The sequence below is a fragment of the Oculina patagonica genome, chromosome 6 (genome assembly GCF_052425735.1).
Source record: "Oculina patagonica isolate OP01 chromosome 6, crgOcupat, whole genome shotgun sequence".
Lineage (NCBI taxonomy): Eukaryota > Metazoa > Cnidaria > Anthozoa > Scleractinia > Oculinidae > Oculina > Oculina patagonica.
This window is the reverse complement of record NC_135763.1, coordinates 11,340,489-11,358,170: the sequence shown is the minus strand read 5'-3', so window position 1 is coordinate 11,358,170 and position 17,682 is coordinate 11,340,489. Positions and strand designations below refer to the sequence as shown.

At 40.5% G+C, this 17,682-nt stretch overlaps 3 protein-coding genes across 3 annotated transcripts; 2 read left to right on the top strand and 1 right to left on the bottom strand.

Moving 5' to 3' along the window:
- Positions 1-1,482: 1,482 nt before the first annotated feature.
- Positions 1,483-7,715, top strand: LOC144658706 (uncharacterized). The gene is made up of 3 exons (XM_078519182.1): positions 1,483-1,744; positions 6,323-6,497; positions 7,424-7,715. The coding sequence occupies exons 1-3, from the start codon at positions 1,709-1,711 to the stop codon at positions 7,561-7,563; spliced, it is 351 nt and encodes a 116-aa protein (XP_078375308.1). The 5' UTR covers positions 1,483-1,708; the 3' UTR covers positions 7,564-7,715.
- A 678-nt stretch (positions 7,716-8,393) lies between these two features.
- On the bottom strand, positions 8,394-14,142 carry LOC144658698 (cilia- and flagella-associated protein 95-like). Its single transcript, XM_078519174.1, has 6 exons — positions 13,949-14,142; positions 13,211-13,322; positions 12,237-12,364; positions 11,436-11,504; positions 10,389-10,449; positions 8,394-8,848 (listed from the first exon to the last, which is right to left on the bottom strand). The coding sequence occupies exons 1-6, from the start codon at positions 14,065-14,067 to the stop codon at positions 8,663-8,665; spliced, it is 675 nt and encodes a 224-aa protein (XP_078375300.1). The 5' UTR covers positions 14,068-14,142; the 3' UTR covers positions 8,394-8,662.
- Positions 14,143-14,231: 89 nt separating this feature from the next.
- Positions 14,232-17,280, top strand: LOC144658674 (protein arginine N-methyltransferase 9-like). The gene has a single exon (XM_078519137.1). It carries the CDS (start codon positions 14,343-14,345, stop codon positions 16,797-16,799), a length of 2,457 nt encoding a protein of 818 aa, XP_078375263.1. The 5' UTR covers positions 14,232-14,342; the 3' UTR covers positions 16,800-17,280.
- Positions 17,281-17,682: the final 402 nt, after the last annotated feature.

Below are 17,682 nucleotides of genomic sequence, written 5' to 3'. Positions count from 1 at the left end.
ACGCAAAACAAAATGCCAGACTTAAGCTTTATTAATAGTCTCTTGATAAAATTCCTGGTCCATAAAGCAAAACCGTGTCCCTGAACACCGTGTTTTATTGTAGCGTAATGGAAACTTGTTTCAGAGTCATTCGCTTCAATGTTTCTCCTTGAAATGTTTAAACTGCAACTCGATTCAGATCAAAATGCAGTGGCTTCACGCGTCAGACACGTGCCCCAAATTTTACAATTGCTGAATCGATACGTGAAACATGCATCCAGATTATATCTGGATTGGGGCACGTGTCTGTCGCGTGAAGCCACTGCGTTTTGAAATCTGGATGCATGTTCCACGTGACTGACTTGCGGGTTGAATACAGGTAGAATGGAACTAAAGCGAAACCTAGCCTGCGTCGCAGACGAACTAAATCCCGACTCTATCGGAATTTAGTTCGTCTGCAACGCAGGCTAAGCGAAACCTCCATTATTATGTTTTAGTTAAATGTTTTAATTAAAATTACCCTTCAGACTTTATTTGGGAGTTCAAATACTTTTTTGTACATGCTGACGAGGCTTTGAGAGCAGATTAGCATGAACATGACTTGCGATAAGGCGTTCTTTTTTTTCGCAGCGGGAGGAAAGAGAAAAAAACGCTGATCGCAGGTAAGCATGAACACAAAAGAACTGAGGCAAATTAGCACATGGCTGACCAAACCTTTTATCTGTCAAGCTTTAGCTGTCTGTAAAGAAGTCCCCGGAAAAATGTTTTCTGTTGCCCATGTCGCTGAATACTGTAACAAGGGGCTGGTGGAGAGACAAGGGGGTGGGGGGAAGGGGGGTGGAATGTACTACCCGCTTGATCCCGTACCTTTTACTTCACGCCCCTACATTAGTGGCTCTTAAATTGTTGTGTTAGTTATGTTGCAATTAGCCTGCGTGGCCGGCGTTCAAAGGGGAAGGAGAAGGGGAGTTCGAGCGCGAAACGCGAGGTTCGCGCTCTCTCCTCGCACCTCGCGCTCGAACTCCCCTTCTCCTTCCCCTTTGAACGCCGGCCACGCAGGCTATGTTGCAATATTGTTCGAAATGTTGCGAAGTTTATCTCAATTTCTCCTGGTTCCCGTCACTTTGAGAATCTTGCTCCCCTCCCTCTCTTCTCTCGCCTCCCCTATCCACCACCTCCTATTCTTCCATGCCCCACCCGCCCCCCCCCCCCCCCCTTCTCTCTTCACGTAACTGTTCGTCCAGGCATCACGGCAGGAGATAACAACATATAAAATTGGGTATTGTTAGTTGTTTGACATGTCGCGTCGAGACAAAGACTTTTTAATTAAGCCCGGGTCGTACTTGAGACAAAATCGGGACACAATGGGGAACGATTTTGTCTAAACGTTTAGTTGGCACGGAAGGCTAAATAAACTTACTTAACTTCTGTCAGTTATAGTTTATGTCTGTCTATTCATCTACATTCATCTAAATAGTCACTATTTTTTCGCAAGAGTTGTTAAAATTTAAAGATTTCACAAGTACAAACGATTACTGTATATCACGTGTGTTTCCTGTCAAACTTCTGACTGACATTTTTGACAGAAATGATCGTATATAAGAGCCTTGAAATCTATTTCTTTCTCTCCAGCTAGCTCGGACCAAGGCAACACCATCTTTTAGCCTATATTAACCTTTACCATCCCTAACCTAGTCTTTGGTCTCTGACAAATACAACGCAATTTACAATGGACAGCAAGAGTGTTATACAATCACTTTCCCAGGTAAGGTGATTACCTTTTAGTTCTAAAATCGAAGTTAATAAAGCATCGAAGGCCGTTTGTGCAGAGTTCATTATCCGGTGCGGTTGAAATACATGGTACTGAAACAGATGTTCTATCTTGTGTCAGATTTGTTTGATGGCTATGGATTGGAAACGAAAAAAACACTGAATCTACTTTAGTTCACATTAATTGGCATCCACTTTTAGGTCTTTTAGCAGAGACGGTCAAAGCAAATTTTCTTTCCTTACGAAATAGTCAGTCTTATTAATCTTTAACCATGTTGACGTGGCGGTGCAAAGTCGGTTTGCTTCAGCACCTTCACTGTTCTGGATCACATGACTGAAATTGCTCGTCGATTCACCCACGTAGCGATACTCCTCGTGCGATTAAGCAGCAAGACCGAAAATGGTGAAAAAGACGTTAGATCTGAGCCTGTTTCAGGGGAACAAGCACAGAGCTTCGAATATTTTTAGTTTGCTTTTATCGGCAGTCTAGTTGTGCAGGCTTCTCGCAGAGGCCTCTTTCGTGGGGGAAGGCGAAAACACGAAAAATGACACATAGGGGAAGCGCGGGGGACCCTATTTCCCAGCTACTATGACCAAAATTTTTGTTTTTCTTTTCGTCTTTTTCTAAAGTCAATTTGTTCAATAAGTCTATATTTAACTAGCGCGCTAGAATTTAGAACGTTGCGAGCAATATAAGCCTTGAAATAGCTTGCCAAAAATCGTGGAAAACCCGTCCGCCATTACTCGGACGTCTAAAGTGAGCCAGCGACTGTACTGAAAAGCGGATTTACGCATGAGTTGGTCCGTGACGTCATATGCGCATCGTCGCTTCGAGCTTCGAGTGTTCCAAAAGAGAATATACGTACTGAGAATTAACAGGGTTATAAAAGATATTTCTTCGACAAATTCTTCGTCTACTTTGCCCGGTGGCGAAACCCAAGAGAGCCGCAACGAAGAGACATTGCAATTTAGCGGTATCGTTTCTTATAATGTGAATTTAAAGCCGTTTGACGTCGGTCTAAAGGGCAATGTTTGTATGCAAATACTCCAATATTTATTTCATTCGATGCTGCCGTCTTCTTGTCCAATCGAAGCACCGATCGAAGAAGCCTCGAAGAACGATGAGGAACGGCGATTCATGGACTACATACGTTTGAATACATGGTATGATGTGAACGACATTGAATAGTGTCTGCAATGTTTGAATTAATAGAGAGCTCTGCATATATATAGTTACATGTTGGTTGCTATTTTCCGTTTGCGAAGGATTGAAATGATCTTTACTGTTGTTTTCATTCTTGTATTCTATCATACACGCCATGGGCATAAAATCTATCTCAGCTGTTTATTCCGAAAAAAGCTTTATAAACATGAAATAATGTAAAATTTATACAGAAAAATTAAAGTCAACAAGATGGTGCAGGTGATCAATGGATTTAGCTCCTTGAGTTTTATACAGTTTTACCTTCCTTGACTACAATACAGGTAATAAACCTTTTTAAAACTAAGTGTTTTAATAGGTAATAACACTTCAGACATCTAGCTTCAGCCAGCATTCAGTATTCCTGTTTCTTAAAATAAGAAAACCATTTGAATGCTGTATAGAGTCCTTCACTCTATTTACTGATAATGTTATGAAACTGTCTTACAAGTAGCAGCAAAACTGGGTAGGAGTAGTTTTTCTTATTCATTTCACCCATTTTTTTTTCCTCTTGGCCCCGTGATTTTTTGATGATAAAAATAACTGAAAAAATATATGCACAACATGGGAACAAGTAAAATAATATTAAGGGTATAAAGTTTTAAGTTCATAAACGGGAACACCTGGACCTCAAACAAACACTGGGACCTTGATCAAACGTTTCCAGTTTTGAACCGGCATTTAAATTAAGCCTGCGGTGAGTCGGGGTCTGGCATCTACTCAAGAAAATATTTTTTTATGGTATCATATGCAATATGACAGTGGCTCTTTCTAGAGAATACCACTGGCAGTACATTGTGCATCTGCAGTATGTGTATGTAATTGAGAGTTCAATTTTGGGACTAATCTTGTGTCAACTTAACGTGACTGTAAACAAGCCAGCTCCGTGTACCACCCTAAATAAATTGCTCCCTTGATGCAAAAAGGCAAAGTCTGCATGCAAGCCTGCTTGCCCATCAGGCCAAAGCATATCTTGGTTTAAGTAGGATTAAGCAACCTGGATGAGATGGAAGTACAATTTCATCACAGGTTTAACCTCTCCACTCCCCCCACATACATGTACCGCTAATGACACTGGTCTGGGCTCACACCTGAACAGCTTGATTCAGAGTCTTGCGCTCTGACCATTAGGTCACCGCACCTAAATCAAAACAACTACCCCATTGCTATGCAACATTTTTATTTATGGTACAGGTTTGACTCTATTTGTTGTCGGCTTCGCAGTTCGTGTATACTCAATAAATACATATATAATGGTTGCAAGGGTCCTGTGTGACCTCAAAATTGCCCCCTTTTTACAAAAAGGCAAGGTCTGCATGCAAGTCTAGTTGCCCACCAAGCAACTAGACTTGCATGCCCTCGTCACCCCATCAATTTGCCAGTTCCCATTCTACACTTGGAGAGGAGGCACCATGAGAGTAGTCTTGCCCAAGAACACAGCACAATGACACCAGTAAGAGTCCACACCTGAACCGCTTGATCCGGAGTCCGACAACTTACACTTAGGCCACCTCACCTCAATCAATACAACATTATTTATGGTACAGATTTGACTGTACTTGTGTTAGAAATTATGATGGATCAGCAGCTCAGGAGTTCTCTGGCACATTCACATGATTTATTGTTGGCTACTTAACATTCTCAACTTATGAACAAAAAGAGCATGCCAAAAATAAATATATTGCAAACTTAAAATAAAGAGTAGCTAGGATTTCAACGGTGCTCTTTTGCACACAGCATGAGTGATTGGCACAGGTCATAATTATAGCTCATGGCCCCTAGCTGTTGTACTTAAATATAATAAAGATATACTGAGTAAAATCCGGATAGCATGTATGTCTCTGAGACAGGCTAACACTGTTCTATCCTGAGATTACTTCTCAAAAAATGTTTATGAATACTAAAAGTGCACAATGAAGTACAGTCCTACTGTAGTGTTTTATATTGCATGGCAGAAATAAACAAGTGACCAACACTGAAGACGTGCTGGTGAGTTTATTAAGACTACAGTGTATACAGAGGACTACAATGAAAACATTTTCAGTACATAATCAGTAAAAAGATATTGCTAAGCTCAAAGCATTGCATCCTCTGTATGTACTTTCACATAATGTACCGCCTCGTGCGAATTTATTTAAGTTTATTTGTACAATAGAGGATATAATTCAGGAACATACAGGCCGATTTGCCCAAAAATTACCTTTTTGACATGAAGTATTTACAATAAATTTAAAAATGACTATTCTAGAACACGAGAGCTTGAGCAACAGAAGTAAATTACGCCACTCACCCAATGTTTTGCTTCTAAAAAGGAGCGAATACAGTAAACTCACTGTAGATAATTCGAAGCGTTCTATTCTATTCACTTCCCTTGAACAGTTGAAGAAGTTAACCTCACAAAGGTTGCAGGGAGAAATATCTATAAAGCATTTCCAAGAGTACAAGTCTCCCTCAAAGTTATCAGACGATCTATTATTCATCTTGCGTGGTTCGGGCGAGTTAAAAATTCCGCCTCTTGAAATGTTTTCTGCCACTATGTTGTGTAAAAGTGACCTGGAGATGCCCTGAAGTATGTTTAAAAAACATTTGCGCAGTAGATACGGCTTCTACATCACTGCAGATTAAAAAGAAAACCAATGTTTTTCCAGATCGGTCACTCCAGCCTTCGAAGAAGCCATTTTGTTGATGCGCATATGACGTCAGCAAGCTCTCGCCCCAACTAGTTCCAGATCTCTATTTGGTCCTCGGACATTTTTGAATCGAGTAATGGCGGCAAGCCAAAGCCGAAGTTTACGCCTGAAATAAGTGGTCTTCCAATTCGAATTTGAACTTAAAATTTGGCAAGGTTACTATTTAATGTAAGTACTTTCAAAAACCGAAGAGAAAAGGGAAGGTAAAATTTTGATCATAGTACCACTTTATAAACGAGAATTGAGTCAAGCGATATTAAACCGATATTGAGTCAAACGTCATATCGAATCTGACTTATAATTGTCTAATATAATGTTCTGTTCGTAAAAAATACATTTTGAATTTAAAAAGTTCTAGAAATATTCATGTTTTTGCGTTCGGTTTTGGCTGTCTGGTTTTCTATCGAACTTGAGGCTTCAAAACGCACCAAATGCTGTCTCCCGTACCTGCATGTTCACGCCTCAGGTGCCCGCTAAAAAGAGCGCCTGCAGGGTTGTAATACAACCCCTTCCCCTCCACACAAAAACATTGGCTACGGGCCAAAACTCACTTTTATTAATTTATCAATTATTTTAAATTTAAACATGCAAGCCTAGGTACATGTTTTCCTTTGGTGTTGTCTTTTAATGTTTTCTCCTTTTTTATACGACACGTACTTACTGTTCTTGTTGGTATTTTCAGTTTGTAAATGCTGTAGAAGAAATGGAGCAGGCCATTTTAGTCCCACATAGCTTACAGGACATGTCGCTATCTAATAACGGTTCCGCTGTCCCCTCAGGCAATGGTGTCGTTTTGGAGAAAAGTCTTTTTGAAGCATTTACAGTTCTAAGGAACATTAAAAATGTCGTTCTTACAGGTGAGAATACAATTTGTGCCGTTTTAAGATGGTTTTCGCCGAACATTCGAGCAATACAGGCAAAAATAAAGTTACCACAGAGATCTCATAGCATGGCAACAGTTTGAGTATAGCTAACAAAAACCTGCCAAAACTATAGCTCTCAAGCTGACCCTGCCAGAAAAAAAGATTAAAATTAACTACATTTCAGTTAAAACGGACTTTTCACGCCAGTTTAAAACAAAATGGCGCGCGTTTTAAACAGTTTTACGAGGTTTGACTTTAATTTTCTCGAGAATTCCAATGCTTTATAATTTAATCACGGGGTGACTAAGACAAATCGAATTTCAGTGAAATGTTTAAAATAATATATTAAATGTTACCGTACGATGAGTAGGTTTTTGGTACTTAATTTTGCACTCACTGCTCGAACCTTCAGCAGAACCCGTCTCAATACCTAGTTTTAATATCTGGCCCTGCAGACTCCACGATTCTTCGCCTAAACTAGAACAGAGAGGGCCGGCCGGGGTGTCTAAACTTCCACCTTGGTACCTTTACTTCCGGTCCATAACCTATACCCCGTCCATCGATGCTTAGTGGTCCATTCTCGTTGCCATTTTTCTCTTGAGGAATATTGCGCGATGCTGTGAATGTTCCTTTTTTCCCGGCTCCTTACACTAAGGAATCCTCGATTTCTACGGGTACAACGAAACACGGGTACAAAAGCTTTGTTTCTGATATTTTAGGGAACAAGGATCTCATGTATCACAATAATTTGGCAAAATACTTTTAAGGAACAAGGGAACATAAGATAAATTCTGTTGGGAACAAGGTGACATGGACACCCTCTGGGAGGGGCTCCTCCCACTACGCTTCTCCCTCCCCAGGACCATATGTGCGACGTTTCTAATGATTTCTTTGTTGTGTTTCTTCTCCATATTTAAAAGGTCACGCTTTAGATGACAAAAGCGAGGGTAACCCAATCAGTGATGAATTGCTGTCTCTGATGAAAACCTTAGGAAACATGACCGGACTGGCGAAAAATCTCACAGATGAATACAAGACAAAATTCAATCTGCTTTTTTAAAAGTTCACACGGAAAGTCGAGGTGTTTGTTATATTAACAAGTTAAAATGTTAGGCGTCGACTTAAACGCTATACCGACGAAATGGACAGAGTCAAAAAGAAAGAAAACCCTTAGACGCAAAAAAATGTATAAAATTAAGAAAAACTATAAAAGAAAATAAAGGATCTATTTAAAATCAGTTTAGGCACAGCCAAAAGAGCTCAGGTTCAAATTTACATGAGTGCACAGGTATAGACATTGACAGATTTTGGTATATTTAGGAAAAGGGCCAATAGGGCTGAAACTGCACGGGCCAAACGCCATAGAACATTTCTTCTCCTACTCCAAGCGTAGTCCCATCTTAACTTTATTCTGGGCCCTTCACTATTTTAGCACATCTAGACCTGTTACCACACACTGCTAACTCATTTTACATATACCTTGGTTCAAGATCGATTGAGTCGAAATAACCTGCGCACTGGTCTTCTACCTGGAGATTGTATGTCGTGTACGGCCATCGCTCTCTTTCTCTTCGCCCTCACGAGACTGTTCACAGCCCTTTATTTTTTCGATCGATGAGCGCGAGAAAATAACGGAGAGAAAACTGGACGCCAGCGCAAAATGGTAGGCTATGGCTGTGTCTACTCCCTCACCCCTATTATTTTCTTCCTCGAGCTGCAGGAACTGCTAACAAGCTAAGTTGAGGTGCCTCATCCCTGCAATATCACTCGCTAATCGCTCAAACTCGATTGAGATGGAAAGAAAAAAAAAAAGAAAAAACGTCTGTAGTACGTGAATCTTCAAATATAAAGGCGGCTTTTCCAGAATAAAGAGACAACAAGAGTTTCACATATTGTTCCAATCAATAAATTTATTTATATTAAAATTGTGACAACTAGGTAAGGGTTTGAAAATCGTGGTAAAAAAGTTATTATTGATGCTTCACATTTATAGCTATTAAGTCTGTTTGCAGACAATTGTAGATGAAAATTCACCGTTAGCTTTCAATAATGGCACACGCGACATATAGCAGAGAAAATTATGATGTCCCGTTGTCTAAAATTGCAACCAAATTTACATGGTTCGATAGGGGAGTGAAACTATGATTTTTAACAATAATTCAAGCTAGTCTATCCGGTATAGGATTTGTGGGTTTTAATACTTGATCCTTTATCGTGGTATTAGCGTACACTCCAGTCTCATCATGCCACGTGTTCAAGCCGTGTCGCCTGTAGTCATCCACATCCGTAAACTGGGAGTGGCACTTCCGCCATAGAGCGGACTGGTCAGGTTCTGGGGGAGGGGTCTGTGGGGAAAACAAAATACCAAACATCAGCCAACGTGTTTTCCCGCGAATGGCAAAAATCATTCCGAGTAAGGAGTTTGCGGAAAATCGAGAATGACACTGGGTAGTTTCACGTTTGTTGCGAAGGTGGATGATTAATGTGTTAGAAATGAGAAGATATTTGAATTACGAGACCCGTTTGAAATCTAAATTTGCTCTTTATGAAAGATTACCGTACCCAAATTCGCAAGTAGCCAATCAGAAGCGCGATCTACTGTCCTGATATCCTACGATATCAAGTCACTGGCCGTTTTTATACTAGAGACGAGTTACCCGTCTAGACGAGCTTCGGCAAAATTTTGTGGCTCGTCTGGTTATGGGTCTCTAGTAGAGAGGGGGGCACAAGACGCGTTACGCGTCTAGACGAGCATCCTTTCGTTATCCGTCTTTCAAGACGCATTTCGAAAAGTAGCTCGTCTAGACGGGTAACTCGTCTTGTGCCCGTCTTTATACTAGAGACGCATAACCAGACGAGCAACAAGGTTTTTGCCGAAGCTCGTCTAGACGGGTAGCTCGTCTCTAGTACTAAAAACGGCCAATTCACACTGAAACAATGGAGTCGGAGTTTCCAAATTTTTCGCTAAATTTGGATTTTGAAAATTTAGGGAATGAAACTCCAAACAAACGAGTAAAAAAATGTGAGAAGAGGACTTAATAAAAGTGTTGCAGGACTAAAAAAGTATCCATACAAGCAGGTCAACACATTTCGCACTACGTGTCTGGTCAAGCATGGCTTCAACAGAGCAAATAATATCACCGGATTTTTGGCTAAATTTCATTTTGGGTACGGTAAATGCCTAATAGTACCATTTTGGTACGCTTCGCGGACATATCAGGCTCGTTTGGTCTCGCCACGGGTATTTTGGCTCGACTGCGTCTCGCCAAAATACGAACCATGGCTCGACGAAACTCGCCTGATATGCCGCCGAAGCGTACCAAAAGTACGATTAGGTATAAGTATCGCTTTGCATTTCCTTACACAGCCTTTGTACCACAGCACCCCTTGTGAAGTGCGTGTGAATGTAAGTAAACTATAGTCTATACATCCAAACAATCTACACTGGCACGCTGTGCTAATAAATACTGTTGATCTGTATGTCTCCTGAAGCCTGAAGGTGACCCAAAAACGAGGAACGGCGACAAAATCACCTAAAATCCTTAAAGACGGAACGGCGGAAAATCAACCTAAACCGTTTCTCCGTTGCTCATTTCGTTTGCGCGGTCGTTCGCTGACCAGGTATTTCTTTTATTTCCTCTCTCTAACTATAAGCCAGTGGAAAGGACACTTCGCTTGCTATACAACTTATACAACCGCACCCCTGGAAAAGGCTAACAAAACTGATTTTATCAGGAGCCAATGCGCTGCGATTGATCAGGTGCCAAACAGCGGCGCGCGCGTTACATTTTCTTTTGCGCGCGCAGTTATACGTTTGGCGGGAAGATGATACAATCATTCAATGTTCATTGACTTTATTCAAACCGCAGCAAGCAAGAAACATACCTTTTGTTGTTCATATGGATACGGAGGATCATAATCCACTCTGTAAGTTGTGTCAAGGTACCTATGGAGTATTTAAAAATTATTATTTGGTGTTTTTAACATATAAAAAAAAAACAAGAGACATGTCCCGCAAATACATTAAGAACCGATTCTCGACGCATACACCGTTTTTTGAAGCCATTCAAAAGGCTCTTGAGTCTTGACCAAAAGATCAGAGTGAGATGTATTTGCCCATATAAAATTGTTTGGGCGTTTTGATAATAAGAGATACAGTTTCAAGTCACAGTTTTGAGCACCGCAACCAGACTGTATTAAACCTGAGACCACCCTCCCTCCCTTCTACATATGCTTGCGGGGGATTGGGGAATTTCCAAATTCTTATTTTCTCAACATTGCTATTGGTTTTAATTTGACAATTTGTGCATGCTGTGGTTGGTCACTTCAAATTCATTACAGCTACATATACATGTATATAAAGCATGTGGCCTACTACATGGCCAGCAGTTATAATCTACATGGCTACATGTACTGGTGATGTAGATTATCTAAATTTCCTGAACATGAGGAAAATAGCAAACTTCCTTGTCATGATTGTTGAGTTGTAGAAGCAATTGAGTTATTAAAACACTTGAGAAGTGAGAGAAGCACTCTGCAGTTGTGCCTTATTATTGTGCTTCCTAATGTACTTTTCTTGTGTTCATGCAAAAAAAATCTCTTGCATGCTGACTGTTCTCATAACAAATAGCCTGCGTAGTGTACATTTTTTTAACGCGTTTAAGAGTGCGCGATCGCAAGAAGGCAGCATGAGGAAACGTCGATTTTTTCTTTGCGTGGCCCCCTCGCGCCTTTCGTGTTTCCCATACGCACGCTCGAGACTACGGTGCCTGCTACGCAGGCTACCTAACAAATGATAACTTATTCCTTTATAGTGGTGTATAAGGTGTGGTGTATAATTTATTGGGCTGAAAAAAATAGTTTGCAATCCCAGGACAGAAATTTTCAAATATGGAGACAACAAATATATAAAATGTACACTGTAAACAGTACCTCTTTCCGTGATCTTGTGGATGCCTGGGTAGAACACTACCAAAACCTCTGTCTGGCGCTCCAGTATCTCTATTAAAACACAATATTACATGTATATCATATTAACAAATTATTTTTTACCTCTATTACAAAATAGACAAAAAAAGGAATTGAGGCCTGTCTTATATAGCCTGGGGCGCGGTGGCCTTGTGCGCGCTCCTCCGTCGCGGCCCGGGTTCGGCCTGGCCGGCTGCGTGTGTTCTGGCGCCTTTCTCTCCGTGCCTCTCTCCCCCGGTGTTTGGTCCCCTCTGGGTCCCTCTCTGGCTCCCATCCGGCCTGGGGGTGTTCTCCTGTCCTCTCGCGGTGCTCCGCTCCCCTGCCCCCTCCATAGCCTTGCTGCTTGAAAACTCAGAGCATTGCTTTTACATGTAAACAAGACAACATTTCCACATCTACAACATACAACAAGAAATTATAGAGGCAGGCTTTTAGCCAGGTGGGAGTCCAGGAGTCCTATGGACGGCCACTTTTCAGAGAAAATTAATTATGAATAATTATATTTTTTTTTTTTTAATTTGTAATTTTAATATTTTTTTTTTTTTAAAAAAAAAAAAAATTTGTATTTTCCTGGGCCCTTTAGGGGAAAAAAGAGCTAAAAAATTTTTAAATCCCACTTTTTAAATCCTGAATAAAACCGAAAAGAGGGATAATATATATTCTTCTTTTTGGTTAATATGCATTGTACCCACATAAAAGAATGCCTGAAGTATAGTTTGAATGCCCATAACAGAACTTTGTTACATGTAAATACCGGTACTTTACCTTTGGAAGTTAACGCTATTAAATGTGGTCATGTCCACCATCTGTCGTCTAGTGTCTCTTGTTTCAAAATCACTTTTGAGTTTCACTGCTTGTTCCATTTGGTCATGACTGGTTGTATCTGGTAAAGACTGAGGAGGAAGAAATTAGGAACACTTAGAAAACTTGCATACTGCTGCTTCTCTTCTTAAAAGTTTTACAGCTATCAAGTTGATAAAAAGCTTTACATGTAAGTTAAGCGCCTTCCAACATTCTGTGCACCACCAGTGCCATTCTTAGGAGACATGTGTAGCCTAACTGGTTTGTGCACTCAACTCCAACAGTATTTTAGGCTATTCGTAGCCCTGACGGGTCGTCACTGTGTTGTATTCTTGAGCAAGACTCTTTATTTCCAGGGGGGTGAGGGGGTGCACTGCCATATATGAGCTATATAGGTATGTGTCGCTGTGAAGGGTATAGTTTTCAAGCAGTTTAGTCTGGGATAGAGGTATAGAAATCAGAGAGTTTTTGTGTCTAGCAATAGGGTGTCATTTGCCGGGAAACTGATCGGTGTATGATGACATTATATCCAGAATATAGGGTGAGGGTTTCAAATTCCTAGTGGCACACCCCCACCCAAAAATATGTAGGGTGCCCCGACCCCCCCCCCCCCCGGCTCTTTACTCTCGCAGTGCCTCTCTCCACCCAGGAGTATAAATGGGTACTGAGTGGAATAATCTGCATTGTTGGACGACTGGCATCCCATCCAGGGGGAGTAACAATACTGCTAGCCACTTTAAGTGCCAAGAGCTAAGATCCAGTTGAGCTTAAAGGCCTTTTCTTTTTAGTTCCTGAACTTCTAGCTTACCGTAAGAAGACCAGTGACAGACAGGAACAGAGGCCCTTTGACCCTGCCATTGTCACCACTCAGTATATTGGGCAGTACGGGTAAGTTAAAGGTTTTAGTACAAATTTTGGTTGGATTACTTTGAACTCACCCCGTCTGTAACATTTCCAATGCGATGGTATGTAGAATTGTGGAGATTTCTCTTTTGTGGTTGATAATCTTTGATGTCATAATTCTTGGGTTCTGCTTCCCTAGCTTGATGCCTACAAAAAAAATTGTTAAGAGGTTGATTTTTTAACCAGTTGTAGTATTTGTAGGTTGTAAGTCAGGGCAGCAGCTCGCTTTGCTTGCCCTTCACAGATCCTTTCGCTCGCCAATTTCTTTTTCACCCTGCTCCACTTGGGAGCCCGTTTACAGGCTACTAGGTAGGTTCCAGTGATAGCTAGTGATGGTAATATGTTCCTACAGTTTAGATTTTGGAATTTATTCTCAACTATGAGCATGCTTCATGTGTTACTCAAACATCTAACATGTGTAACCTATAAGTGTACATGTATGTAGTGCAAATGAATATTAAGACAACAGAGTGTATAAACTGCCTAGTTTCTTAGTTCCACAATTAAATGACTTGCACGAGAGAATGCCGGGTTTATTTCCTGCGAATAATGAGCGTATGTTTGAGTTCACTGAAGTACCGCGTCAAAAACAACAAGATCTCAAGATATCGTAGTTTTTCAACGAAATTAAATCAAGAAAATGAAACACTGTATAATTTTAACCTCTTTCTCAATGATAAGAATAATGTTTATTACCAAAAGACAATAGTATATAAAATGGCAACAGCGTGTCGCCGGAGTCGATCGAACGAGACCACATTTTCTGTACTTACCAATTCGACACAAGAGTCGGTCTGGCATAATCCATGTGATCGGATCGTAAGAAAAGAGAGCCTTTTCTTTCCACATAATCGGGAATAAAAGCAAGAGGATTCGGATGGGACGCCGCCATGACCGCACACTGTAAATGCTTCCTTTGTTTACACGAGTTTGAAACAATGTGGAATCATTTCAGAGTTTATACAATATCCATGGAAACCGCAGCAGTGCCATTTAGCCTCGCTTTCATGAGCTGAGCCCGCAGTACATTGTCCTTCGGAAAAAGAAAATGGCGGCAATTTCGTGCTTCTTTTCTTGTCATTTTTTTAGGAAAAAAACTTTCGTTTGTGGCCAGTTGACATAGGAGCAGGGTATTTTTAAAGCACAAAGAAGTTTCTTAGCGTTGAAATGCAAGCGAACTCGCGTTATTTTCAGCATTTTCAGGCTGCCAAAAACTGTCTAAGACGCGAACAGTACGGAGATGCGTTAGCGCATTTTGTTTTCCTCGCTAATGTGGAACCTTCCTCAAAGGAGGTATTTGAAGAAGACTTCATCATTGCTTTGCGCCACTGGACCGATGTACTTGAACGTCATGGCGAGCTGGATAAACTAGTGGTTTGCTTTCAAGAAGCTTTGAAGCTCTATCCAAAAAGCGAGGTCATCCTTGTCAACACAGGAGCAAATCTTCTTAAGTTAGGATTCACTGACGAGGCTGCTTCATGCTTTAGACGGGCGTTGCAAGTCAATCCTGGGAGTATCAGAGCGAAAGAAAATCTTGAAAATGTTTCCAATCTGTTGGTGGAGAGATGGCATTTTAGGATGTTAAATGACAAGAAACGGAACTTAGCTTACAAGCAGGCCATCTCTAAGGCAATAGGTCAAGGGCATGATGTCGTTCTAGACATTGGAAGCGGCACTGGTATTCTAAGCATGTTTGCTGTTCAAAGTGGGGCAAGAAAGGTCTACGCTTGTGAAATGTCTAAGACCATGTTTGAAATGGGTCAGGATGCTTTGAAAGCTAATAAAATGGAAAAGTTAGTTCACACTATACACAAGAAATCAACTGAGATCAAGGTAGGTGAGGATATTCCAGAGCGGGTTTCTCTTGTTGTTACTGAGACATTAGACTGTGGGCTCCTCGGCGAAGGGATTCTTACCACCATGGAACATGCCTGGGCTGACCTGCTTATACCGTCTACTGATGACATACAACACTCAAACACAAAGTCTAGGTCAAAGGTCATCCCTGCTGGTGCTGTTGTTTACGCTATGGCCATCATGTGCAATGACATCAGAAATCAAACCAGAAGCAAACCCACAATTAGCGGAATTAACATGTTTCCTGAGTGTAGCATAGGAGGGGAACTAATGGAACAAAAGTCAGAAGCATCGTCCTCTGGAGGTACATGTATATACGATCGGCTGGAACCATATAGTACAGAATGCTTGAACAGGCTTAGAGGCGGATTCACACCTCTTTCACATTCATTCAAAGTTACTGAGTTTGACTTTAATGATCCAAGCAGTTTGACTAAGGACAGAAACTTAAGTTTTGAAGTCTCAGCAATGTGTGATGGTCGAGTAGATGCCATTGCGGCTTGGTTTGATTTGCAGCTGGACGAAGAAATAACTCTTTGCACCGGTCCCAATGATGATTCTCTGTGTTGGGAGCAGGCAGTTTTCTCTGTTTATTCATGTGATGAATTGCCTGAGAAACAGGAAGTTTCAAAGGGTGACTTGCTGTCTATTCATGGAGAGCTCTCCCAAGAATGTTTGAGGTTACATTTTTGTGGAGTGAAAACAAAAGAGACTGTACAAGACTGTGTTAAATTGCCATCCAAGGAAAGAATTGTTTCCACAAGAAACACCTCTTTGACTGAGAAGAATGAATATAATGGTGTAACGATCATCCCACCGTCATACATGCGACGACTGAATGACAGTACCTTTAACAAACTGTATGATGAAGTCATCTCAGAAGCTGTAAAGTCCACCAAACCTAATGTACATGCATGTCTTTATAATGATGATCCCAGCAGGAAAATTGCATGTAATGTTCTTGATATCACCTATGGTCCTGCACTGTTTTCTCTTTTTGCTTCTAAAGGAAATGCAGATCATGTGCTGGTATTAAATCCTTACAATGCTGCATGGATAGAACACATTTTACATGGAAACAATCTACCACCTGTTGTTGAAAATAGTTCAAGAAAACTTGAAGAAATTGCCAAGGAAGGCCGGAAATGGAATGTTCTTGTCAGTGACATCGTGGAACCATCAGGAATCATTCGCCAACAAGTTGTTGAAGATATCGTGTTTGCTCGAGGATGTTTACTGAAACCTCAGAGTTTTCAAATTGTTCCAATGGGATTCACTTTGTACTGCATGTGTATTGAATCACCCTTCTTGTTTGCTAATTGTCGCATCGTAAGCCAAGACAATACGCTTGGACTTGACATTGGGCAGTTTGTCAATGAGTTTCAAGTGACAACCCAGATAGATGTAGACCTTACAACCCTTCCTTTCTCAGCAGTTACTGACCATGTTGAACTTTTCAGTTTGAATTTCATGGAACAGTTTGATGATGAAACCAAGGTGCTTTCATTGCTCGAAACTCACTCTGAGCAAAGGATTAAAGTAACAAAATCTGGAAAGATACAAGCTATTCCATACTGGTTTATGTTACATGTTGACAGTCATCACTCACTGTCGACACATAGTGGTGCTTATGCTGAATCACATTGGAGACAAGCTGCCATTGTGTTGAAAGAGGAAGTAACAGTAGAAGCTGGGCAAGAACTTCTCATTTCAGCATCGTGTGTCAATAGTAGTGTTTCCATAAACGTGAATGCAATCAAGAATTGACTAATATATGGAACAGATCAAACTATAGGGCACATGTACACTGTATGTAAGATTTTAACATAAAGACTACTCACTACTGTTGTAATCAGTTAATAACTCATCCACGGTTACGGTTACATGTACGTCCAAAACGATAAGGATCAACACGGCGATAAACTCAGTTACACGTTCCAAACTTTAATCTCACGATTCGACTTCTACGGTAATACAAGCGATCTCGACACAATACGATGTTCTAATCCTAATGTTCGAAGTACATTACATCTTAAATGACAGGTTATTACTATTTAGTTAATAGCGAGTAACGCAAACATGTCACGCTACGTACGGTCACTAAAACTCTCTTCAACACTACCATTATTTTTATAATCTGTGTACATGTAGTTTTAAAATAATGGGTTTTTTTTGTTTTGTTGATGTCAAGACATTTTTTAGTCATTTTTCTGATGTACAAATTAAACAATTTGTTAACTTTCAAGTTGAAGGTGGCCTTGGTTTTCTAATTTTTTCTAAGAATTATTTATTAATAAACCAAAAATAAACAAAGATGGTCATAACTGAAGAAAATTAATATGGTTCATGAATTACAAACTTGAAAAAAATGCCCAATTTTGTTAGCGTGCCACATGCAGCTGGCAACCGGCTATTGTACCTTTTTCTCTAAACAAGGTTTATTGGATCAGTATGCATTGATGTACTACATGTGCATGCATGGAAAGCTAGTTTAACTTGTGTTAGGAAAATGTACATTGTGGCAGTGATGCTATAGTGACTGTGTACAGTTTAAATTTTAAGGACAACATATAAGTTCTTTAAATGATGCCATCCACCCTTGAACTGTATTAAGAAAGTAATAAGGGATGGATGATTATTTTTTGGAGGG

Excerpts from the sequence above, each read along its gene's own strand:
- LOC144658706 (XM_078519182.1), top strand. The coding sequence starts at position 1,709 with ATGGACAGCAAGAGTGTTATACAATCACTTTCCCAG. Across the intron at positions 1,745-6,322 it reads TTATACAATCACTTTCCCAG|TTTGTAAATGCTGTAGAAGA; the intron begins GTAAGGTGATTA and ends TGGTATTTTCAG. Across the intron at positions 6,498-7,423 it reads TAAAAATGTCGTTCTTACAG|GTCACGCTTTAGATGACAAA; the intron begins GTGAGAATACAA and ends CATATTTAAAAG.
- LOC144658674 (XM_078519137.1), top strand. The coding sequence starts at position 14,343 with ATGCAAGCGAACTCGCGTTATTTTCAGCATTTTCAGGCTGCCAAAAAC.
- LOC144658698 (XM_078519174.1), bottom strand. The coding sequence starts at position 14,067 with ATGGCGGCGTCCCATCCGAATCCTCTTGCTTTTATTCCCGATTATGTG. Across the intron at positions 12,365-13,210 it reads TTGGAAATGTTACAGACGGG|TCTTTACCAGATACAACCAG; the intron begins GTGAGTTCAAAG and ends CTTCCTCCTCAG. Across the intron at positions 10,450-11,435 it reads CCACAAGATCACGGAAAGAG|GTACCTTGACACAACTTACA; the intron begins GTACTGTTTACA and ends AATACTCCATAG.